The 25,348-nt window shown below is 37.2% G+C and overlaps 5 protein-coding genes and 1 long non-coding RNA gene across 40 annotated transcripts; 5 read left to right on the forward strand and 1 right to left on the reverse strand.

The window, feature by feature from the left end:
* Positions 1-230: 230 nt before the first annotated feature.
* Positions 231-2,288, forward strand: LOC105691576 (small integral membrane protein 12). 7 transcript variants are annotated; one of them, XM_048652345.1, is made up of 3 exons: positions 231-372; positions 711-923; positions 1,436-2,288. In XM_048652345.1, the coding sequence occupies exons 2-3, from the start codon at positions 714-716 to the stop codon at positions 1,517-1,519; spliced, it is 294 nt and encodes a 97-aa protein (XP_048508302.1). In that variant the 5' UTR covers positions 231-372; positions 711-713; the 3' UTR covers positions 1,520-2,288. The 7 variants fall into 7 exon arrangements, with proteins under 7 accessions (XP_048508302.1, XP_048508426.1, XP_048508266.1 ...); XM_048652469.1 differs by having other exon boundaries at positions 235-372; positions 714-923; XM_048652309.1 differs by having other exon boundaries at positions 327-466.
* Positions 1,089-24,681, reverse strand: LOC105691574 (galactose mutarotase-like). Of its 24 annotated transcripts, none has more exons than XM_048650349.1 (12): positions 24,541-24,681; positions 23,680-23,816; positions 23,192-23,309; positions 22,945-23,106; positions 22,616-22,849; positions 22,402-22,533; positions 22,105-22,277; positions 21,958-22,032; positions 3,333-3,520; positions 2,785-3,152; positions 2,290-2,715; positions 1,089-2,200 (listed from the first exon to the last, which is right to left on the reverse strand). In XM_048650349.1, exons 2-12 carry the CDS (start codon positions 23,814-23,816, stop codon positions 2,117-2,119), a joined length of 2,097 nt encoding a protein of 698 aa, XP_048506306.1. In that variant the 5' UTR covers positions 24,541-24,681; the 3' UTR covers positions 1,089-2,116. The 24 variants fall into 24 exon arrangements, with proteins under 24 accessions (XP_048506306.1, XP_048506618.1, XP_048505975.1 ...); XM_048650661.1 differs by having other exon boundaries at positions 23,192-23,325; XM_048650018.1 differs by lacking the exon at positions 24,541-24,681 and adding an exon at positions 24,092-24,514.
* LOC105691570 (choline/ethanolamine kinase) lies at positions 7,745-16,177 on the forward strand. 5 transcript variants are annotated; one of them, XM_012410114.3, is made up of 7 exons: positions 9,236-9,647; positions 12,032-12,144; positions 12,294-12,499; positions 12,581-12,773; positions 13,241-13,487; positions 14,939-15,103; positions 15,190-16,177. In XM_012410114.3, exons 1-7 carry the CDS (start codon positions 9,630-9,632, stop codon positions 15,301-15,303), a joined length of 1,056 nt encoding a protein of 351 aa, XP_012265537.2. In that variant the 5' UTR covers positions 9,236-9,629; the 3' UTR covers positions 15,304-16,177. The 5 variants fall into 5 exon arrangements, with proteins under 5 accessions (XP_012265534.2, XP_012265536.2, XP_012265537.2 ...); XM_012410111.3 differs by lacking the exon at positions 9,236-9,647 and adding an exon at positions 7,745-8,016 and having other exon boundaries at positions 12,294-12,773; XM_012410113.3 differs by lacking the exon at positions 9,236-9,647 and adding an exon at positions 8,082-8,937 and having other exon boundaries at positions 12,294-12,773.
* LOC105691569 (E3 ubiquitin-protein ligase RNF14-like) lies at positions 16,752-19,100 on the forward strand. 2 transcript variants are annotated; one of them, XM_025746583.2, is made up of 4 exons: positions 16,760-16,946; positions 17,111-18,103; positions 18,269-18,436; positions 18,502-19,100. In XM_025746583.2, exons 1-4 carry the CDS (start codon positions 16,944-16,946, stop codon positions 18,733-18,735), a joined length of 1,398 nt encoding a protein of 465 aa, XP_025602368.2. In that variant the 5' UTR covers positions 16,760-16,943; the 3' UTR covers positions 18,736-19,100. The 2 variants fall into 2 exon arrangements, with proteins under 2 accessions (XP_025602366.2, XP_025602368.2); XM_025746581.2 differs by having other exon boundaries at positions 16,752-18,103.
* Positions 20,146-21,489, forward strand: LOC105691575 (N-acetyltransferase family 8 member 3-like). Its single transcript, XM_025746585.2, has 2 exons — positions 20,146-20,696; positions 20,790-21,489. The coding sequence occupies exons 1-2, from the start codon at positions 20,398-20,400 to the stop codon at positions 21,301-21,303; spliced, it is 813 nt and encodes a 270-aa protein (XP_025602370.2). The 5' UTR covers positions 20,146-20,397; the 3' UTR covers positions 21,304-21,489.
* Positions 24,664-25,286, forward strand: LOC125500284. Its single transcript, XR_007277578.1, has 2 exons — positions 24,664-24,801; positions 25,124-25,286. It is a non-coding gene; the product is annotated as an uncharacterized LOC125500284 (long non-coding RNA).
* Positions 25,287-25,348: the final 62 nt, after the last annotated feature.

Genomic DNA, 25,348 nt, shown 5'->3' on the forward strand with positions numbered 1-25,348 from the left:
TATTGAGTAGTTCGCTAAGAGTCTTCAGTCAACGGTTCACGTCAAATGAATTTTCGAGTAATGTCTCACGGGATCCCGTTTTCGCTCCGCTCGACTTATGGAGCTAGGAATAGTAAGCTCCATGGCTCGACTGTTGGAAATATTATGGTATTAGTTTGTTCACCGCTATAGAGTTTACGGAAGAATTCATCGTTGATTTACAAGGTTTACCCAAAATTGATTTAACGATTCATGGTTTACCGACCGTACGTGCTCGCTCATGCGCTGCTGCAAGTGATCTGTGTCAGTCTGTGCTGCTACAATGAAAATAACGTGAATGAATGGTCGTTACAATGATGTAGCAACACTTGTGTAGCAACGTCATCACTAATTGTAAGTAAAACATTAATCTCCCCTCTTTCGCGTATCTTGATCACAGTATACCGAATATGTTATATTTTCAGTGAGCTAGTGAATTCCCGACAATGTAAGCGCTTCAATTTGTTCTGTAGTTTTTTAACTGTACTTATTTTTTGTGTGTTGTTCCTGTTAATACTTCCCGATCCTATCAACAAAAATTTTGGACACCAAGAAATATGCTAACCTAATACTTCTTGGTACTATCAACTTGGCAACAGCGTCGATTAAAGATAAAAATCTTCAGACACCGGCGACAGCTTGGATAATTATAAAAGGGACTTGACCTGATCCAATCTATTTAATTTTTACAGAAGATGTGGCCATTACTAGGTATGGCGCTACGCAGGTATGCAATTGCCTTGACGCTTCCTATAGCTGGAGTTGTCGGCCTCATTGGATATCACATCGAAGGCTGGATTTCGGATCGCTACACACCAGTGGCAGCACCGATTACCCAACAGCGTCAAGAACGACTGCTCGAAAACCTTGATTCAGCAACATCAAAGAAACATAATCCATTGGAGGTGAATCTTTCTCCTTCATTAACATCATGAGTCTTTCAATCAACTCAATATCTAGACTTCGAACACAATAGTGTTTTTTTGTTTTTGTACTTGTACTTGTAAAATTGCAATAGATTCATCCACCAGCAAAGAAAATGATTATCGATTATACCTGCCATGGTGAAATTTTGGTAGAAAATAAAGATTTATTCAGGTCATATTATCAGCAATATTTTGTCCCCTTTCTGCGTGAACCTCGTATCTACATCTTTTTCAAAATTGAGATTATTGGCTAGAAATCCTTTAAAGTACTTTTGTATAGCAAAACTCAATCCCAAACATCAATATCGCAAACAGAAATTTTTTAAAAGTCGCATCATTTTTTTTGGTATCTACATGCATTGTAAGCACTATGTACAAAAACCAAATGTCTACTTTAAGGTTCTGACGATTTTTAAATTTTCCAAGCTTTGAGCAAGATTTTTGTGATAATATATGTTTTTCTTGTATTCTGTAAAATTGAATTTTTGCAGTTACATGGTAAACGCAGAAAGGGGACGATTTTTCATTCGCTGTATGATTCCACACCTATAATACATATGTTCGGACGCAAGTAATTGTTCTTTCCAGATGATGAATGACAATTATAGCGATAGATTTGTTTGTGAGCAGTAGGGTGTTTCAGAAAAAACTTTTCTGTTTCAAATCAAGCTCAAAAGTTTTGTTCAATTATAAAAAAAAGCCTGTTAAAATCTGAACACAGAGTCCAAAAATCATGAAATTTACCGTGAATGCAATTTTGACCTTGAATAACTTTCAAACTTGTAGACTTATTAAAAAACGATTCCAGACCTTTGTTGTAGAGCGTTTAATTCCCTACGAAAATATCTGTCGGTTATGTCTGGACACTAATTTATTAGCGAGTGATAAAATTCAAAAGCGACGAATAACATTTTTTCCATGTTAATCACGACGGACATGTAGATATGAAAATATTAACCATAAGATTTGAACAGGCGTTTTTTTTAGACTAAAACGAAACTTTTGAGTTTGTCTAGGAGAAAAGTTCTTTGAAGCACCCTGTTGAGTAGCCTGCAATTACAGACAATTACATATTTACTACCATTATATGAAGTTCTCCATATTGCAATATAATCAAACGGTTTCAGAGGAACTTCCGATATATATCAAATTTGAATATATTTTGGGTATAGTTATTGGTTTTGCACACCAAACTTGTAAATCACAATGTGCTCGTATGTTTGACCAGGCCTCAAAATGCTATTTGGAAAATTTGCCTGAAAAAAAAATAAACAAACAATGAACTGTGTGTAATAGTATACATGAACCAGGGAACGCGTTAGTAAATAAATCCAGATATACTGACATGGTTTACAGCATCTGGATAATTTTGAGTTTCCAAACATAATGCTCCATGCTTAAAATACTTCTGCTGGTCTTTTCCAAGTATACCCTGAGTGGTTATATCCGGTAGAAAATTACTAGTATATAATTGCACGCCTGGTTGGTTGGAATGCACCTCCAAATATCTTCCTGAGTCAGGGTGCAGTACTCTGGCTACAAATCTTTCTCCTTTTGGTCCATGATCTTCTGGGATACAAAAATTAAAATCATATCCTCCGCTAGGGACCTTAGGAAGAACTTGACCCAGTTGCTTGGCAACTCTAAGATCCATTATGCTGTTAGCAACCGGTCTGATTTCACCCGTCGGAATACTATCAGCATCCGTCACAGTCCAACGGTTTGCATTTATTGTTATCTCATGTTTGTATAATTCGGTTGCATTGCCATCCTATGAATAGGGAGCACTTTAAGTGGAACTCTGGCAAACATATGCTTCCATGTAATAATTATTACTCACATGTCCAAATAAGTTGAAATAGCTATGATTGGTTAAATTAATCGGAGTGGCTTTTGTAGAAACGGCGGACATCTTAATGATCAATTTCCCATCGTCAGTGATGCTGAATTTGATGGTGGCAATTACAGCACCAGGGTAACCTTCCTCTCTATCAGGACTGAGCAGTGTCATCCACACAGCATCATCCTGAATCGCGGTATTCCAAATTTTTTTGTCCCAGCCTACCAACCCTCCATGGAGACTATGTCCAGGGATATTTTTAGCCAAAGTATAAGGAACTCCATCGAGGATGAAACTGGCTCCACTGACACGATTAGCAACTCGGCCCACAGTTGCTCCAAAGTAAGGATTGTCTGTACCCAGATAACCTTTTGGCAAAAGTTTTATTCGGCTATTATCGATGGTTCAAATTGATTGCGAAAATTACCCTCAGCATTTTTTACTTCTTTTATATTTTGAACCAGCTGCAGAAAAACAGGACACTTAATATTCCATGTTTTCTGCGCCTTACATTTGATGATAAACGGTTAGGGAATACAAAAACCTGCCTTCTATATTGTCGAAGCCAAGAACGACGTCAGCAATGTTTCCATGTTTGTCAGGCGTTCTAATAGCTTGTATTGTTGCCCCGTATGAAAGAACATCAACTTCTAAGCCATGTGCATTTTTCATCGTGAATTTTTCTACCACTTGTCCATTGACAGATCCCCAAGGCTCGCACTCGACTGCCATTGCTCTGGAATTAAATTGAATAAAATTTCGAGTCGATTAGATGAAAACTGAATCGGTTATTCCTTCATAGGCAATATATTGGTAAATAGAATTAAATTCAAGTTTTATAAACCTAGAACAAAATCGTGTGTGATACGGATACCTATAAGATCCTATCCGGAGCAATGCTCGGCACGTAACATTCGTCCCAAACTGGATGTCGTCGATGCAGAACGAATGCTTTAGTCTATCAGTGTGCTATCAGTTTATTACTACCCATCTCAAAACACATACACACACAGGCAAGTTCAATCAGCTCTATAACTATCAATTTTTATTATGTACGAGTCAACAAGTCCGTTGACGAGAACAAACTTGGGGTGATCGACACATCTGCTTAGAGACCATGGATTAGATTTTAAGAATATTATCCTAAACTTCCATGTCGAACGATTTGAGGCAATTATCGGTAATCGTTTGAAAGTGTGGTCCACTCTATTTCTAGCCATAAAAAATCGAAAATTCATCATTCGAGTTTTTTTGTTCAAATAGTTCATCTTTACCGCGGATTGATGGAAAAAAGAAATACTAAAATTTCAGAAACTGAATATTTCGATTAGTTTTTTCAATTTTTAAATACCCAGAAAACGATACTTATGCTATTTTTGGTAGAAATTTTTATATTCTTATTTTTTAAAAGATTGAAAGTATCTTTTGTTTCAAAGTACATAAAGAGTGGAGTAAGTTATAAAAAAAAAATCAGTAATATAAAAATTTTCGAACTTTCGAGTGGGTTCCCCGCTATTTTTAGCCAGAGAGAATTGAAAAAATAACTTTTTTTTATTGTTTGTTTATTTGTTTAGCTTTACGGATTGATGGAAGAAATACTAAAATTTTGAATTGTTACACCTATAGGTCTTTGTCACCTGACCACCACCTAATCACAAATTTCGATAGTTGTTTTTGGGTTCTCCCTGCCGTGTAATGACTGATGGAGCACTCGAAAATGACCCTGTATGCCTAAAAAAATTTCAGACCAAATTTTCACTGGATTCAGCGTTATGTATAATGACCAAACTTCAAAATAACAAAAGATGATTGAAATATTCATGGAAATCTTCACTTTTCGCAGTCACTTTTTTTTTCATTACTCCGTCGTGAAAATGAACTATTTGAAAAAAATCAAAAAATGTTAATTTTATCGTTTTTTTATGTTCGAAAATAGGGTGTAACCCACTTCCAAATAATTACCAAATTTTTGTGACTTTACAGTTCCATTGATGTGGTAACCAATTACGGTGTGGCTCTAGTCTCTACAATTATACCATAATTTACGTATAACAATTCGCAAGTCGGGTCGCCCATACAACACGACATGTATGACGAAATTTTTTTCCAATTTTCATGTGAATTTATTTCGTTAGTACAACAGACAACGAGATAATTTGGTTGCGGAAGATTGAATAAATTCTACGCAGGTGGAATTCAACCGTGGGATATTCCCAGTGATAATCTAGCATCAATTGATAGTAGCAGACTGTGTAATCTTTACGAATTTTCAGCAATATTGGTTAAACAAAAGGAACCAACTACATGATCATATTTCTAAAATGTGCGCAACTCACATATACTGATATAAAGAGCATAAAGTGCCTTTGAAGAATGCTGCGAAAGGAGTATACATAGGTACATACAGGTATTCAAATCAACATCCATCGATCGTCCCATCTTTTACGTCCTTATTATGAATATGTTGTTTCGACCCAAGATCGCGATGGAAACGAACGAGGAAATTTTAGAACAATGCTACAAGATTATTCCCCCTGTAATTTCCTGGAATCAGAGTCAATTACAGACAGGAAAAATAAGTTTCTTCAAACATTTTCGAAGGTCATACTCAAGTGCATTGTTATTCCACTAAAATCTCAGGGTCGTCACGACTAAACAATTTTCACAATTCCTTGGCATATCTTGTTGAAAAATTGGGAAGGCTTGTGAACGGCTAGCTATAATAATTCGAAAACCACACATTAAGATAATGGAGTACTTGGGTATGAATCTTCATAATGAAGCTAGGAAGCCCCAAATATACCTAGGGAAAGTAAAGAATAAACCGATGCTATTGAAATGGCGCAAAGTCTTCTCATTTCAACGCATTGACTATCGCTTACAGGTATATTTCCGCGCGAACCTACGGTGTATGGGTATTGATAATGCCTGATAAGCATATTGCACCAAACTATAACGTTACAATTTTGGTTTAATTTTTTTACCTTCCCATCACCATGGCTAAGATTATCAGTTTCAACATCGCGTCGTATACTATACCGAATCTTGGGGTTTGAACTCACAACCACGTTGTTTCTTTATAACTTCAGTTCAAGTAAGAATGATTTAAATGACACGCGAACGATCGTTATATATGATGCAATTTTTCTACGAAACTTGAATTCACGCATATATAATTGTACTTATACCGCATGAACGTAACGTCAGACGAGGATAATCGCGAGACACGATGTTAGCGGTTTGACGCAATTCGCAGTGTTCTTTTACAAATGTTGCTGTATAGGGCAAAAATTATACCGCCGGAAATCACGATCTCATTATATACCGACTTTCACATTTGGAGGCTGTCTTGCAAAAAAACCTGAGTATACGAACCGGCCGAGCCAGGATCTAACAATTTTCCTTTTTCGGGTATTTACGACTTGTCATTAGAAGACATTTATACAAACATACGAAATTTTGTATTTTTTGATATGTGGGTGTGTGACACATATTACAAATGCATGCCATCGAGATCGAGGGATTAATGTATGGACATGAAATGATTCTTGTTTTAACGAGTATAACGTGCAGCTTCCATAAAATTGGTATATGAATATAAAAATACATAAACATTTGTAAATAAGATTGTTTACGAACAATCTCAAACACCTGCAATCTAATTCACCTCGCAACTTCACATATTGCCTACGTGATGCATAACACATTCGTGTACCGATACTGCTATATTATAGACACACAAAAGATTATAATACAGGGTGAGGCATTTTTCTTGAGACACCCGAATATCCCGCTAGCTCGCTAACTGGACGTTTTTCGAAAAAATCATTTATACAAAAGATATTTGGCTTCAACGAGGAAATGTAACAGCATTAGTTATTTCTCATTTGATGGATGGGTCCAAGGCGAGGTCCAAGGTTATTTGACGGTCAGCGTCCGTTTTGTAAATGGAAACTAATATTTTTTTTTTTTATCATTTTCACAATCAACGAAAAAACATACAACTTTTTTTAAAATAATCATTCTGTTGGGCCTATATTTTTTTAGAATTCGGTTTCAAAGTTTTCTCACATTACATAGGAATTGTCAATCACTGAACCTAAAGTTGCCCATATTATTGTAAGAAATGCTCAAAATCACCATTATATCCAGCTTCATGTTCAGGTTTGAATGAGATTATTGTTATAACTTGGAGAATTACCGATGAAAATACAAGCAAAATTATAATGACTTGGATCATGTGTATAATACCTACATCGAATGAGCATCTTCACAGACTAAGGATATTTCACGTGAAATGACGATGAAATTTAACTACAGGATGGAAAAATAGGGGAACGCAAGACAATATGAGATAGCGGGGCAGAATGGGGCACCCCGAAAATTTCGTAAAAATCTGTTTAAAATGATCGAGAAGGACTTCAAATATCATTTTAAATTGAAGATTTTTTTTACTTTTTTTTCTAATAGATTCCTTAAGCACCCCATATTGCCCCACCTTATCCTACATAAGACATTTTATTGTTAGAAATATTTATGAGCTATGACAGAGGAACTTACGGGTCCTCTTGAAACCCAGTTACATAATCGTTCTTAAATACATTATTGTAGTGCAGCCGTAAGTCGATCAACATAAACGTCCGTTGACATAGAAGTTAAAGTATATAAATCGATGCTATACATATGTATACAAATATACACATACCTATAGGTAAGTATACAAATATATTCATATAAGTAAGATACAATTACTCTAGTATCTACTACTTTGCGCATTCCGAGTGTATGTGGTAGATTTCCATTAAAATTGTAAAAAAAATTTCAAGCGTTATATTTAGAAGTTGATTAGATTATAGACGTTATAAGGGGTAGATTTTCTTTGAACTCTGTTTACCCATCACAAGATATCGGAAATAAATAAGGGAAAGTCCAGATGCAATAATAGATTACCGAAGTATGCGGATTAAAATCATGATAATTAACACACAACTATAAACAGTGCTTGACATTGAGACCAAAAGAAGGCCGGTAATCTCATTGAAAAAAATTCAATAAAAAGTTGATACGTGCGTTCAATGCGTCCATGGTTCAATGCAATAATAGCGCATCTGCTTTTCTTATGCGTCATATACGTGTTGCTCGTAGTTTGTATATTTCCATGAGACGCGCAAGCAGTGCCCGAAACCGTCTCCTCAATGCCATCGTCCGTGCGGCCCCAGCGAATTTGAGAATGTTAGTACGTGCGTAGCAAATAGATAATATACCTATTTTATAATCAATTTCATCCTGAAAAGAATATTGTAACGGTAATAAGTTATCGTATTTTATTTTTGGAATCGCTACTTGGGCATATGGTAAATAACTGATATACATGGGTGGACTTAGCAACCTGGTGAAGAGTAACCCACTGATCTCTATACCAAAGAACGACCGCTACAAAAGTATTTGTCTCATGATTTCTTTGGCAAAAAAATTATAGAACAGGTGTAACCAGTGCCGTTTCAAGGACTCTTAAGGCCCAGCGGCCCTGGGTGTAACGCGCTAAATATTCAATGCTTCTTGAAACCATTACCAAATTTTTTATGCTCGCCGCAGTTGTAATGAATTGCACCGGCTTCTTATCTTGCAATATGCGTGTAGCAAAAGCATATATGTATGATTAAAAGCACGGCGTGTCGCCGCTCATAAACGTATGTTGCGAATGTCTACCCTGACTGGCGTGTTCTCTCCTAAGGTTCCAGTAAGGGCAACCTGGAGACACATTCGTTGGGATGGCGGTCAAGTTTCTAATCCTTACAATTAGCTCTAATTATAAGCACACTTTTTTAAACGAGTGAAAGAAAGAGTTAAATTATACATATTCATACATACTTGGTACGCACATACTTATATTTGGAAGGTGTGATTCGACGTGACGTAGAATGCTGTTTACGTTTACGTATTCGAATAATATGCAAACGACGGCGACAGTGAAACTTGTTCGACTTGTTCGATAACGAAATGGTGTTTGCCAAAATATCTGTGAAAATTACCTTTACTCGATATGCGTGTATACTGTATACATATGTATAGTATGCTCGTAAAAATTCGCAACGGTTACGAGAAGTAATAAGTGAGCAGGCCACGTGTCAGTTATTCAATATTTCTAAATGAGTAAGTACCTCAACTTATCTTATCACCATGTATGTTCAACACTTATCCGATATGAAATATTTATCTTCGAATAAGTCAGAAATGGGGGTTAAAATTTGCGCCTTTGATTGAGACAATCATGAACCGCGTGACAAGTGGCGCTGGACGCCTGGGTTCTCCCCCTCTTACGCGCAATGTCGATCAACCAATGGACGATTCCAAGGCACACGATCACGATGGCAACACGCTATCCAATCAATCGTCCGTAATCCCCACCCCGATTTTTAGTTCTCCATCAAACCAATGTCTAGACAGTGCCACTCGCGGTAGTTCTTGTATACTTGGTGGCTTTCGTGAAGGAGTGTCGTGCATTTTGACTTTTTGTTTTAATTACCTCCGAGGAACTTCAATCCCCTCCACCATAAAATTCGAACAATTCTATTTAACTCATATGTACAGAAAAGTTATACTCAACGTTTGCAATTCAATTTAAACCTCGAACAGTTCGAATAATATTACTCAATCAACATATTGTTGATACAATTTGAACGACAAGCGCCGAATCTGCATTTTCGTTCTTTGATTCTCCAAAGCAATACTCGGAATCCGAGGTCTTACGTACTACCACTGAAAAGTTGAATAAAACTAAAAAAATAAAAAAAGAACAGTGCTAACGGAACTCTGCGTCTGCAATTATTATTTCTGCGGACACGATGGGTATCAAAGACAAGGTGGGTCACAAGACATAACGTATAGCTGGTGTATGCAGCATACTTTTAAAACATACCTAGTTATTCCGTACATGGTACGTATTTACGTACATACATAGGCATGAATGTATTTTCACAAGTGCAAGTATTTTCAGCCTACCTTTACGTACGTATGTACATATGTATGTATGTACCATGGTATATGTATGTGTATACAGTTGTCAGATCATTGGGAACCGATATTACCGTTATTATAGCTTTTTCATGTTTGAATTACAACTCACTTTTCATATCGTCGGTGAATATGTAATATTGCAGCAGAGACTCCGTACGATAATTACGTGCTCCATCAAAAGCATAAAAGGCATAAGTGCTCATTCACTTTATACGTCATTTGCAATGTTTTGAACTGTGAATAAAATGATACAAATGCATCATTCATTATCCAGTATATCGATAATTATAACGCAAAACTATAATGCATTCATAAAATGCGTTGACCGTGTAGCTGAGCGGTCATTTATCCGCGTTCGCCTTACCGCCAAGTTATTTATAAATTGAGGAGCTGCATATAACACACGGATACAATAAACCTACTCAATACATATTGGGCGCGAAAAATGGCCACCTCTCCCTATAATTAATTCACTCACATAAATATACTGACATCTATATAAATACGATTGAGTCATGTCGATGCGACAAGTCCAATGACTGGCGTTCCACAAGGAAATAAATTATTTAATACCCCTTTGTGAAGTCATGCACAACGTGGCGGCAGATAAAAATCAATACAAACAAATCGTCATACATAATAACAAAATTTTACGAATGGAAACAAAATTAGCTACCTATAGTGCTTATACCTTGTAAAGTTTTCAAACGACGCTACAACACAATTTCGCAATCACCGTGCGTATAAATATTTGTTTGGGAATACAAATTTGATATTGGTAAATAACCATACTGTACGTATACTTATAGGTATAAAATGTAGGCCACTTACAGTGTATCGTGCACTGTTGGATGAGTTGGGTATAATGATATGGGTTTACTGCGTCTTATCGTCAATTGGAACGGATAATCTGCGTTCTACAATATCTGGATTTTATTCTCAGAAAGTAGAAAGAATTGATTTATTTGATTCAATACTGAATAGTGAACTTCGATTGTTGAAAAATCGCGAAAAATACAACGCTGTGGTTGTGGTCTTGCAGGATTGTTGGGCTCAATGAAAATAGCAGGATGTGTCTTTTTTCTCTTGTCAAGTATGCACGTGATCGGATGTTTCACAAGCTTATGCAATTTTAAGTTACCTACATCGTTCACTCATTTCTACATATTATTTGCTAATGCGCTCTATATTCAGAAACTGTTTATTTTTATGTGGCATGCTCGTGGTATCTCACCGATCCTATATACCTATATAGATTGATGTGATATAAGCATGTCGGTTATTTGTCACATTGTGATAGGTTCATTTTTTGTAGAATCAAACAATGCTAGATTAACACCGCGGTAATGACCCACTATTAACCCTGGTCACCTATTATTACTGCCGTTTCTGAATGTTCGGTTGGTACGTTTCAATTCTGATAACTCATAGACGATATATTCGATATTCCATTGATACCCAACTATACTACTGCTATGGTGTGAAATATTGTTTGGTTATTTTCCACAAGTCTTTATCATCATTGTCAGTCGGTAGACGTTTCCTAGAAATCAATCTTTCGTAAGTGATAAGTATCACATGAGAAAAAACAAATTAGTAATGATACTCAATCAGTTGCACATGAATTGCAATTTTAGGAGGTTCTTCACTGATCAGTTTTTTTCTCTTTGGTTCTGTAAGTATGGGTTGCAATTATAACTTACTGGCAAGAACTCAATCGAGGATTCCAGGTGCATATGCAGCTCACCCAATAAGTGACAAAATATTGATTTCAAGACACCGCGCAAACGCAAGTCACCTTTCTTGTCGGGGCTTGCGGGCAGTCGGGTCCAATCTTTATACAAGTTGGTATCGTATGATGAGCAATTTTTCACAAGGCTTGTAATTATCCTATGTTTATATTTTGTCAAATCCCCCACATCATAGATTATACTTGAGTTAGACTTAAGGATTGAAATGTAATTAGCTATATCGGTCCTTTGAGCACTAATCTATACATATACGAAATCGATGTGTGCGGGCGTTCGTTCCGCACATCATCTTCAACTATACACGTGTGTGATGATAGTTTGTAGTGTCCAAGTATAATGTGTTCAAATTCTGGTATACCATGATTATGAAGAGGATGACTTTCCGATTATCTGAAATTAAAATACGTTCGTTGTATTTTGCACGAGTTTTTTATTGTTTTTTATATTCTCATTAATTAGTTTTCCCCCAATATTTGTAGATGTCAGAACAGAATCCGGAAATGAGAGAGACAGCCGCACGAATTTGCCGTGATTACTTGCACGGTGCTTGGAAATACGTTACAGCTGATGATATTGGGTTTAAGCGGATCAGGTGAGACAAATTGTACCTGACATTAGAAAATTTAATAATTATATGGTTATACAATTCTATTATGTGTTAACTGATTGGGTGATAACAAAGGAATTTTGTAATTAATCAAGTGAAACAACTCTAATAGCATCATTTTGCTTGTGTTGCAGCGGTGGTTTGAGTAACTGGCTGTACAAAGTCGAATTACCAGAAGGAGCAGCGCCTATCCGAGGGGAGCCTCGTCAAGTGCTTCTGCGGTTGTACGGACAAGTCCATGGGGAGCGTGCTCTAGAAAGCTTGATTACAGAGTCTGTAATATTTACTCTTTTATCAGAGAGGCGACTGGGTCCAAAATTGCATGGCATATTTCCTGGTGGTAGAATTGAAGAGTATATTCCTGCGAGACCCTTGCTTACCAAAGAATTGGCAGATCCATCTCTTAGCAGTCTAATTGCAGAAAAAATGGCTGATATTCACACCATGCAAATTCCGATCAGCAAAGAGCCAACTTGGCTGTGGGACACCATGGAAAGATGGCTTGACACCGCTGTGGACGTTTTACAAAATCCTGGAGATGAGGACACCAAATTATCAGGCAACATTAATTTTTTGAGATCAATGGACTTGACGCAAGAAGTTACGTGGCTCAGGTAAAAGTTCTATTAAAGAAATTGAAAGTCAATCCTTAACTGATTTTCTCTTCGATACGGAGTGACACCGATTGCTTTGAGGTTGTGAAACTTAAGTCATCGCTCTTATATGTTATGTATCTGCATAGCGTATCGAAAGCATGATCAACTTATCAATATCATGGCAGATTTATGGTCATAGCCATTGTGTTACTAGTAATCAAACAATAGATAAAGGGTTAGATTAGATAAGAATCAAGGATATATAACACTTTGCCTAATACCCTATCTCATTTGTCATTGCAAATCATAATATCATCTGACGTTGGCTTAATTCATTATAATTGCCTAGATTTTCAGCTTGGCTTGTACCATTCTGGAATGTGTTGGGTACAGGTAGTTTCCTCATCTCATTTTGTTGCCACCAAATGCTTAGAGAGTCCATACCTTCATTTGCAAATGGATAAAATGTATGTATTTTATTTCAGATCTTATATAACAAAAGAAAAGCATCCTGTTGTCTTTTGCCATAACGATATGCAAGAGGGTAACATCCTGCTGAAACAAAATACTAAGAAGCCAGAACTGGTACTCATCGATTTTGAATACTGCTCGTATAACTACAGAGGATTCGATCTAGCCAACCACTTTGTAGAGTGGCAGTACGATTACACGGCACCAGAATATCCATTTTTCCATAATCGAGGAACTGCTGGGCCTACCAAGGAACAGAAGGTAAGTTTTCAATATAAAACTGCTGGGGGGAGGGAAGAACTGATGTCAGAGCCTTATTTTGAGCAACGGTAAGAGATTTTTTCCACCATAAATCAACATCACTACTCATTCATTATTATTATTTTAAATCAAAAGTACCCTGCATAAATCAAATTCTATTATTCTAAGGGTTTAGAACAGAATTTCCACACGCTCCAAAATATTGAATGTGAGAGTTTATTCGTGTTTTCTGCGATTACGGTGCCTCCGATCAGATCATTTTATGAGCTGTATACCTATACAATTTATATAATTTTCAACCATTCGATTTGCTGATGAAACTATTTCAAGTAAAAATGAATTTGATTTTCTTAATAAATTAGTTGTTCCAAGTTTTCATTTTCACGAAAAAATACAGTAAAAGAAATCTAATTCTCAATCTAATGGTTTGCAATTGGCACTCTATGCATAGTGCTCATAGCTTTTATGTTGTATATTGAGGCATTGCAGAAAGGATAGGACACCTTGGCGTGTGTATATGTTAGTTTCACAGGACCGCGATCCCTTGAGAGAAGGCCTGTGTTCATCAAATCTTGGACCAAATCATACCGCCAGTCTGACGGGCTCTTCTCTTGCTGAGCGTTGTTGATGGATGCTGATCAACCTCTGCGCCTATCTACATGGCGACAACCAGAACCGCATCTGCGCCTCTACGACACTAGAGTACCACTACACGCACTCTCAATAGTCCAAATCTATTACCTCCCTTACCAAATGTGAACTGTAACGTGTTTTTGAGTACAAAAATGTGCATTAAAAGTTAAGAGGCTTTTGAAGAGTATGTTACTCTATTACCTGATTCGCAACGATGACTGAGTATGATCCTGGATTACTCAACTTTTATCATTCATATCGTATAATAACAAACATGAAAGACCATAACAAAAATATGCAAGATCAATTCACTAACTTGGTTGTTCTATCGAATTTTGTATTTATAGGAACAAACTCTGAAGTTTCTCAAGTTTCTCAGTGTATTTGGAATTGTGTGCCCAAAACAAAGTGGAAAGTCATAACTGGGTAGTCGTTTCAAATTTTCTTCACTTGATGTCATATTTGCAGATACAAATGCACTTGATTGATACGACCTAGTGAAACAAGAGTGACTTTCTTTATTTATAAAGTTGTCCTTCAACTATCCTTTCACGTTTCACTCTGCAAACATATTTTACACCGATTTATGTTTAAATATTTGACTAAGTATCAAGGTGCTGACAATTGCTCATATACAATGTTCGACCGCTACTTAGTTATGGTATTAATGAGTCGATCGCACCTTTTTCCAAATAACCTGCACTATGTCGCAGTCACAATTATTCAATGCTGTAGTAGAAGTCATTAAATCGATCGGAACTATAGTTAGGTTTCAATTCTTAGCATGCATCCGACTTATCTATTTGTTCTTTCAACAGCTTTATTTCATTCAAAGTTATCTGAGGACACTGAACAAGGAGGGAGCTGCTGAAGAAGATCGTTTAATGACGGAAATCAAGACTTTTTCATTGGCAAGTCATCTCTTTTGGGGACTCTGGTCTATTGTTAATGCAAAGCTCTCTCAAATTCCGTTTGGCTACTGGGTAAGGCGATATACTTGGAAAATTGGTATCGATGATATAAAACAAACCAGTATGATCGGTTCAAGAAAGTTTCCATTTATTCTCAGGATTATGCTGCAAGCAGACTGAAAAATTACCAGAAACTGAAGGAAAATGCGATCGGATCCGGAATTGACCTTGTGGACACTGGAGCAAAACGAAAAATAACTGACATGGACTGATAGAGGCTGAGTTGGCTGACACGATTGGTTCCCCAAGAGTAGCACTTTAGTACAGCAAGGAAGCTTCTCGCTGAATCCCAGCAGGCTCTTCCAGTTAACAGAGCTTGATGAAAAGTAATCTTGAAATGATGAATTATGTGATATATCGCTATTTGCAATTAGATCTTAACGTTCGAACATTCTTCAACTGAGTTCAGCCAAGCAGGCACAAAAATGAAAACAAGCTCAAAGGATCGATGTGCGGTGGTGATGTGATAACACAGGGCTAGTCTGCCGTCCATTCTCAATCAGATTGTACATCATACAGAGATAAGTACTTGAGGACTTAGGGCGGCTAGGTCGTAATAACCTGGAACGTGATATGGTTTTTGAGGTATTCGAAATTCCACTTGACATATTTCACTTGAAAGGTCACACAATAATCAGGATTACATAAATTGGCTGCTGCACGATAAAGATTATTTGTGCTACGTAATAACACTTGACATGCTGAACGATATACAAAATTTATTATAACATTCACGCAGAAGTCAAGTAAGATAGGTGTTTTCAAGAATTTATTGCAGTTGTTGCAACAAACATTGAAAGTCGGATAGAACTGAAACATTTACTTAAATATTATGCCTCGGATAATTGTTATAATATCTAGCGAACATTAAGTTTCTACAAGGTAAGCCTAGAACAATGATAGGTGCCACGATTATCTGTAATTAGAATTATTGTTCCATCATGATTATTATATTATTCAAATGAATTAAAAAAGATTCAGTATTTCAGAATTCTCTGATTATTTCGAAAATTGATGCAATCATATTGTTTCTGTCACATTTACTGTGTAACAATACCATTTTATAATAAAGTTTATTGAAGAGTATCTGACGATTGAATTTGAATTACGTTGTATTTACATAACTTGATTGTCAAAAGCAGCTTGCTACTGCCTTTTTTTTTGTTGATCCCGAATTTGCTGATCTGTTCAGATTAATTAAAAATAGCTGGACTCGGCAATCGAGGTAAGACAATATGTTTTGTTTAATAATGAGACAAGCCTCCAGTTTCTTAGAGAACGCAGCGGTGTTGAAGGGCCGGCCGGTTTACGTTGCAGAGATAATGGATTCCGGCTGCTGAGGTCTTGAGATTGGCGTAGAAACGTTGCTCCTGAGAAGAAGACAATTATTATGGCAACTCGCCATTCGTGACGACGAATAATTGAAAAACTACTTTGCACGGTCGGCACTGCTCAGGGTGGAATTACAATCATTGTGTAAGCGATGCTTTTGTGACCTATGAAGCTTCAAATTGAATTAATATTTCATTCGTTAAGCAACCGTTTCGACTAGCCACAATCCTTTGGCAGAGAATAAATTCCAATGACGAACGTTCAATTCTGTTCTGAACCCATTTGATTTCATCTCAAGCGCGCGCGCCGATGATGAAGAATCGAAATTAAAAAAAAAATGACGGAAGTCAACGACAAAACAGATTGGTCAAAAATCAATACAGCGTATACGTCTGCGTTACACCCACTGAAATAGAGATATACCTATTTCAGTGGTTACACCTGTTGCCGCGATTGTTTTTCAACAACATCAAGGGGTCAAAATACCAGTTCATTTGTTGGTGAAAAAACCGGCAGAAATATGGTAATACCTTGCATTTTCTGGAATAGCTTTAGACATTTCAGCAAAAACCGTGTGATAGACATATCAGAAAACTTGTTGATAGAAAATATTATTTATGCATGAGCTTATTCTCAGGTGATTTATACATTGTAGTTGAAATGATTGATAAATTGCGTGTTGAAAAGGGTGATACAGAGAGGCAGAAGGACGAACTTGCATCGCTGGCTGAGATTTATACCCCGGACGAGTTTTGCTACACTGCAGACAAAGATCTGTGCGGTCGAATGGAGTGTATATTGACAGGAACGCTCACGCTACCAGATAAGCTCCTGGAAATCGAATATCTAAATCTAAATTTACAGCACAGATGTCCAACGCTACCCTATCTGAGGTTTTTTGTACGACATCTACCACCCGCCACTCTCTACATTAATTTTCCATCCAACTATCCGTCAGTAAATCCCCCAGAGTACCGAATGTCTGTTACTTGGCTACCGATGTGGGAGATTTCTAAAATTTGTCAAAAGCTTGACGAACTGTGGCTAGATCATAAAGGGAATGAAATTCTGTTCATTTGGATGGAGTTTCTAAAACATGAGCTGCTTAGTTTGTTGGGTATCCAACAATGTCTTGATATATCGTTTCTTTTCACGGCATTTGAAGAACCCAACGATTACTTAAAGTCCGACTTGAGCCAACTGTCTGACCCACGAGCCTCAAACGATAATATGTTTTTGAATCCTGAGGAATACCTGGTTAGGTATGACTCAACTTATCACCAAATCGACTTCCAAAATAGTTTTCATGCCTGCAAAATTTGCTTCGAGGAATTTTCAGGCAGGGAATGTCTTGAGTTCCATAATTGTGAACACGTTTGTTGTAAGAATTGCGCTAAAACATACATAATCACCAAAATCAACGAGGGCCAAATCAGCAGTATCCCCTGTCCTGAGCACATGTGCAATACGGAGATAACCCCTGAAAAAATACGGGAACTCATTGCCTTTGATCTCTACCAGAGGTATGAATGTCTCCTCTTGCAAATAACTTTGGATTCAATGAGTGACATCATCTACTGCCCACGTCTGAAATGTCAGTATCCTGTTACAAAAGATGGAGATAAAACGTTGGCTAGTTGCGCCAATTGTCTTTATAATTTCTGCATTTATTGCCGCAAGGTATATCAGTTTTATCAATCTTCTTGAAACCAATAGAACGTAATGATTGAAATGTCTGGAGAGATGTAGCTGTTCCGTCATCAAAGATCATCTCTAAAAATCATTTGAATTAGAATTTCGTAGCTGGAATTTTATTAGTATAAGTGAGGTGATTTTGATTTGAAGGTGTATCATGGCGTTGCCCCATGTGTTATGAGTTCCCACGACCAGAAAAAATTAATTGAGGAATACAAAGTGGCAAATCGAGAACAAAGAAAACTTCTGGAAAAAAAATATGGACAAAAGCAGCTGCAAATTGTCGTTGAAAAATACCTCACCAACTCGTATTTGAAGGTATCACCTAAAATTCAAATGAAAAAAAAAAGATAAATGCTCACATTACTTTCCTATGTTTACAGGAGAATACAAAGCAATGCCCAAATTGCAAGGCCTATACAACTAAGATCGACGGTTGCAACAAGATGATATGTGCCTACTGCCAAGCCTACTTCTGCTGGCTCTGCAGAGAACATTTAGTTGGGGAAAACCCCTACAAGCACTTCAATGATTCAGTGAACGCATGTTACCAACGCCTGTTTGAAGGTGTTGATTTGGGTAATGAAGGTTTTGAGGATATCCCTGAGGAGGTATAAGAGGAACCGTGGGAAGCATTCCCATTTCAAATTTAATTCTAAATTGTACGTGCAATGAAGATCATAAGTCTCCTTTGTGCCACAATTTTGTCCGAAAATTTTTGGTTTATTTATTTCATTCTTATTCGTGCCTGATTCCTAGCTGTCTAATTTTGCAACAAGGTTAAATTAGGAATCAATCCAGAGTCGAGAACAGCCAGTCCAAAGCCAGAAAAAGATGATATTTTTACTTATTCTTATGGAGTCCTCTGTAATATTTCCAAACGTTTCTCTTAAAAGTTTTATCAGTACATACTTATATTATTTCATGCCTATAACTGTACGTTAAATACATGGTATGTAAGAAATAAATTTCAGAATCATGACGTGTGTTGCTTCGTCTTTCATCATAAAACGAGCGCAAGCGCAGTCGCCATGTTGAAACGGCGGTAATTCAAAAAATTCGTATCGTTTTAATCCATAACCAACAATAGCTGGGCAAGGTTCATTATCTCCACAAACAAATACATTATTGGAAAAAACCATCGATGGTGCTTCACTCATTTATGAGTCGGTTGAAGCTCATAATTGTGAACAATTGAAAAGGTGGCTAAAATATCATGGGTGTCCGCAAAAAAGTGAAAAAAGTGAGCTGATTGAGAGGTTAGATATTGACATTATTTACCATCTAAAAACATAAAAAAATAAATTAATATTTACAATTTGATTCTTATTAATAATGCTAATTGATTTATAATAATTTTATTTTGCACATTTTGCACACCCTTTAACATGTAGCTTGCTTGATGATTTGATTTTTATTTTCAGATATTCAAAACAAGGTTTTGGAAAGTTTATCAAATAGAATGTACTGGTTCTGAATGATTTATATCGTGTATCGCTTTTACACACTCCATAACAACACCGTTTTCTTGTTCCTTTGCGTACGGGCAACATAATTATAACGAAGTACAAAAAAAATTTCTGGTTATTTTGACTTAATATTTAAGTTTTTTTCCACTTTTGTTTCATGGTGTTTCACTCATGTAAACACTGAACTCTGAAGTTTGATTGCAAAAAAAATAGATTGCCAAATTTACTAAGAAAGTGGCACGAGAATACTTCAATGATACAATGTTAATTTCTCGTTTTTTTATGGCTAAAAATAGCGGGGACCCCGCTTGTAAATAATTACCGATAATCTATTTGTACGTAGTACATGAAATCTACAATCTATTTCTATGATCATTAAATTTCATAAAAACTGGAGTTTAATGATAACGATGCATATATCCGACCGATGTTTGTGGTTCCGAAAGTAGACATGCGTGTGACACAAGCGGACATACCCCAACCACAACTATCTCTTTCTCACTGCCCCCACTCCTATCGCGCGCGTTCCAGTATAGTATAGAGTTCAGTGCTATGCAGTGAGTGGCAGTGAGCATTCCAGTATTATTACATTTCAGTGGCCTATGTCAAAGGAGTATGATTATTGTGCTATGAGGTTGAGGATTAACCGTAGACATAGATTAGCACTGGGATTAACTCTTGAAAACGCTCTTGGACAAAGAAAATCTAACCTATGATGTATAAATACCGTCATACATAACGTTGTTACCTCTATTACTGTCTCAAATAAGTGAAAAGTTAGGCGGCCGAAGCTGAAGAATATTGGCCAAAATGAGTCATATAATAGTAATTCGCAGCTACAAACCGAGCGACAATCTCGAATGTCGAGAAATAGCGAAGGAGAGTGTAATGTCATCTATAAATACCGCGTTCGTCGGTAATTTGGTTAAGGAAGTTACATTCGAACTAATGATATTATTTGCCGCACTCTTATTCATTTTTTGTGGGATTCATTTCACCATCTGTCTGCTAGTAGTTCCTGTAGTTGTTATTTTGACCTATATATCAACCTATGTGTCGCTCACGGCTCGATCCATGGAGGTCGCACAAGAAATATCTAATATTCCGAAGTATGCCAATCCGACCCATTTCGTCCTCTGAAATCCATTGCCATCTACATACGGCGTAGACTCATGACTACAAACAATGTTGTAAAATTTCAGGTTCTACCTGTCAAATCCGTTTTCTGGATTTTGGGTGGCCGAAGCTTTTGAACCCAACATAATGACGAGCCAACCAAAAGATTGCTATTATTCCATAATGTCAGAAAATCAACTTCAGGAATCTAACATCGACGTGTCATTACAATCAAAACGAATTATTGGAACAATAGGGCTGACAAAAAGTTACAGAGTCGGCAAGAGTGCATGGATCAAAAGACTGGCAGTAAAGCATTCATATCGGAGGAAGGGAATTGGATCTTGTCTTCTTGATACTGCTGTCCAGTTTGCTATAAATCAAGGTTATGGTTCGGTAGAAACCATTGCGTCAGAATACACAGAGGGTGGAAGAGAAATATGCCTCAAAAAAGGGTTTGAGCTGAAGCAGATGTACCACAGGCACCTCATTGGCTCCCTGATTACCATTCTGATGTACGAATTGACTTACCAAATCGAACTACCAGATACAACAACTCCACCACAAATTTCATACATCAGATCATTCAAGCAACGCTAATTGAAGCTCATGGGACATTAGAGTTAGTGAATAATTTACCGTCTTGGAAGCTGATACTCAAGGACCCAGATTTGTTTCATAGTCAAAAGTGACCTACTTGAATGTTCACATTGAATGCTTATTGATCTTGTGCTTCTGAATCAGTTCTATTTAGTAATACGATTATTATTATTGCTATCATTTCCATAGGCTGACTTTGACTTGTGTTTCTTGAAGTATTGTTATGTCACCGACAAGAGTTTCATCTGAACCTGATCAATCTCGCAACAGCTAGTCCGGCATATTATTGCATTCATGAAAATCGGAAGGACAAGCTTTGTTTGTAAACATTATTTTGTATGTGTGGGTATTACTGGTCAGTCATATGGAGCCCACGGAATCATGTAAACTTCATAACTCATCAGCTCCTGTTGCAGGAAAGAGTCTTGGTATTGCCCCATCCTTTTCAAATGTACTTGGACGTAACTCCTACGCCTCTCATGATCATTATTTCATCATAATTTGCAGTTATTTTTCATTCTTGTAAAAAAATAAGGAATGCAAAAAACCCATCGATTTACATTTGACCACTATAATTTGCTAGAAACTGGATCAAGTAAAATTCGGTTATTAATTGGTGCTGACTGATACGTTAGCTGAACCATATGTTCTTACAGAGCGTTCAGTGCTTTCCAGTAAACTTCAAGCTCCATTCCTTCCCAATGGTTTTTGCCCAACTTGGAAAAGTATCTGCAAAAAAAGCAGTATTGTTGTAGCCTGTTTCGATATCGAGGTGTTATGAAATGTTGCGCTCCAACTCACTTCTCCTCTATTTCAGACAGTACTTGCTTTTCACTTTGTGTGATGCCATTTAGCATAACATCAAGATTAGTGTTCAGCATTTCAATGCTTTGCATTCCTATTAAGTTTGTGGCAACGTCATCGAACTGCATAGAATACCACACAGCGAGCTTACCCAATTGAACATCGCGCTCCTGTGACTCATGAAACAATTTGATTGGAATGTTTCAGCATGTTTCAGGTATTGATTTGAGGTTTATTATATTGATTCTTGGTAAAATGACTTGAAATAATGTAATCCAAATCATACGTTCATACCTTGCAATATGTTGTGACCTGCAAACATAGTTCTTTGATGTTTGCGTCGGCTGGATGCCATAAAGGTGGACCACTGTTAGTCAGTAAACCCATGGCTGTAACTGCAGCGTTAATAATTCCTATACCCTGTTTCTGTACAATAGATGAGCTTTATGCATCAATCGAATCATGAAATGTATACAGGTGTGTACAGACTGAATCCTTTATTGGTTACCTTAAAAAAAGGTATGTAGTTTGGAAGAGTATCGTCAATGAGCGTCAATCTGGCATAGCTTAATATCGTCTGAACATTAATATCGCTTTTTTCAATAAACTCCTTCAGTTTTGAAACTGGGTAGCCAGTGACACCGATGTGCTTCGCCTTTCCATTCACAACTTGCTTGGAGAGTTCTGGTAAGGTTTGGGACAAAATAATGTCTAGTGACGGTGCAAATTCAATGTCATGTACCTATAAGAATCGGCGAATTATTTAAAGAAGTAACAATTCCATACATAAGCTGCAGTTGATTTAATATCAGTCCGAATCGGTGGACCAATACGCACCTGAATGACGTCTACATAATCAACCCCAAGTAGTTCCAGACTTTTTTTCAAACTCTTTCTAGTTGCTTCTGCAGAGAAATTGAACATGTGTTTGAAATCCGGCTCATATCTTCCGACTTTAGTCGCGAGGTAATACGCTTGCCTCGGAATCCCTTTCACTGCCTTTTGTAATTACGTTTGAGATATTGGATCAACGACATCGTAAAAAGCCATGGAAATGATCAATCACAAATCGTAATTAACTTACTTGACCAATTAATGTCTCTGATTTTCCCTGACCATACCATGGTGCTGTGTCTATAAAATTGATACCCATTTTGATGGCTTCTCTGATTGCCCTTATAGCTTCAGCATCATCAAATGACCTGTTGATGAAAATCACTAAAAAAATAATGGGGCACTCATAATCCAGACTTAATGACGGCAAATTTTATAAAACACTTGAAGATGTCATTTTGCGTCTGATGTAATTTCGCAAAAGGTGGATAGCACTGATACTTTTGAATAGTACTGCAACTACATGCATTCTCTAGCTAAAAAAAAAAATTTTATAATTATCTGTTGGATCAACACAAGTGTTTGTATGCAGAAGCATTGATGCATCGGGTTACCTGAACCACTTAAGATTGCTCATCGAATCTAATAGTGAATTTGGGGTGTTTTTAGCAAAATTCTTTGCAATTGTTTAAACGATAATTAAAATCAGCTACACAGTAGACATAGAAACACACTTGCCCATAATGAGTTCCGAGTGCGCCGCCACCAAAAGATAATTTGCTGACCACCATGCCAGTACTTCCCAAGGGTCTATATTCCATACTCTTGACCGCATCCAGGTCATGGAAACCCTCGACATAAGTTGGCGGAAGCATCTTTGATGAGTATAAATACAGAGTCAATGAACGATAAAATTTCGTATTTGATTTGATGATTAGCAACAGTACATAGAAATCTGTGTAAGTAGTGTTTCATCAGTGTTGGCTGACCAACACCATTATTGTCTGTGATGCTTGCAAAGCTAATATCTGACAACAATCATTTCATCAAGACAAAAGAGATAATATAGATAGCTTGCGCGATACAGGATGGATTACATACGTACGCTTTTTTAATGCGTTCAATTTGTCGGCGTTATATGGGTACGTACGTACATGAAGCGGGATCCTTTGGTTAATTATGACAAGATTCAGAAATCAGTATTATTAGGTACACTTGAGTTCACTACACGGTTTGAAGTGACGTACGACGTAACATACGTACGTACGATGATGACGACGATGGTGAATCTGGTGAAATGAGTCTGCCGGTGATCGAAGATTATCAGATCTAAACTCTCCGACCACCAATTCCGTTGAATTCAGGCTCAAATGAAAGTTTCACTCCGAATTATATCGCGAAAGTGTATCCAAATTTGCCAGAAAGCTAATGATTTACGAGAATACCTAATAAAACAGTCGGCCCTACAGCGCTTTTCCTATCTCCTAGCGGTATACATAGTCGGTAGTCCGCGCGCTCTTTTTCTTTTGAATGTACTTGGCGCGATACTCTACTCGAGTCTCTTGATGAATGTCATTATAATTACTCCATTATACTCACAGCTAGCGCGATGTAGCGGAATTTCCGTGAACTACTAGAACGAGTTGAAGCTTACGTCATCTTGCGAAATTTTGGTGAACTAAGAACTCGTCGATACAGCTAGCGCTATGTGGCGGGACTTTCGTGAATTACAAAAACTAGTGCTATCTAACGGAATGTTTGCGAACTGATTTCAGCGCAAGTCCACATGGGGTAGATTACCTACGAAAAGTTCATTGGCGTCAGTCGGGCCATAGATGTCGATCAGCATATTTACATAAGGTAATTTACCTACGAACAATTCATCGTCATCAGTAAGCACGTTGATATTAGTCAGCGAATCCGCGAAGGATAAATGACCTACGAACAATTCATCGTCATCGGTCGGTCCATGGATATCGGTCGGCGAATCAGCATAGGGTAAATTTCCTACGAACAATTCATCGTCATCGGTCGGTATCAGATCTGATAACTTACTGATCAAAATCTCGTGACACACCCTTGACGTTCCGTCGGAGCATATCCTTTAAATCGAAGTTGAACACAACCCTGATGTTAACGAATACTAATGATGACATGTCATTAAATTTACTCCTTTGTCCAGGTAATTGCAATCTTGGTCTTGACACGGAAAAAACCCAGAGGATCAGAGGCTACAGCTTTCAGGTATTTGCAATTCTCGGGCCTGGACAATAAATCCAAACAACTGCGAAGTTACGTGTCAGTCTTATTTCAATATGGATACAGCGTCTCAAAGGAAAATGCAGGTTTGTTGGTTCCTGGCTCCTCCAGCATCCGGTGATCTACAAACATTTTAATATTTGTACTT

The sequence above is a fragment of the Athalia rosae genome, chromosome 1 (genome assembly GCF_917208135.1).
Source record: "Athalia rosae chromosome 1, iyAthRosa1.1, whole genome shotgun sequence".
NCBI lineage: Eukaryota > Metazoa > Arthropoda > Insecta > Hymenoptera > Athaliidae > Athalia > Athalia rosae.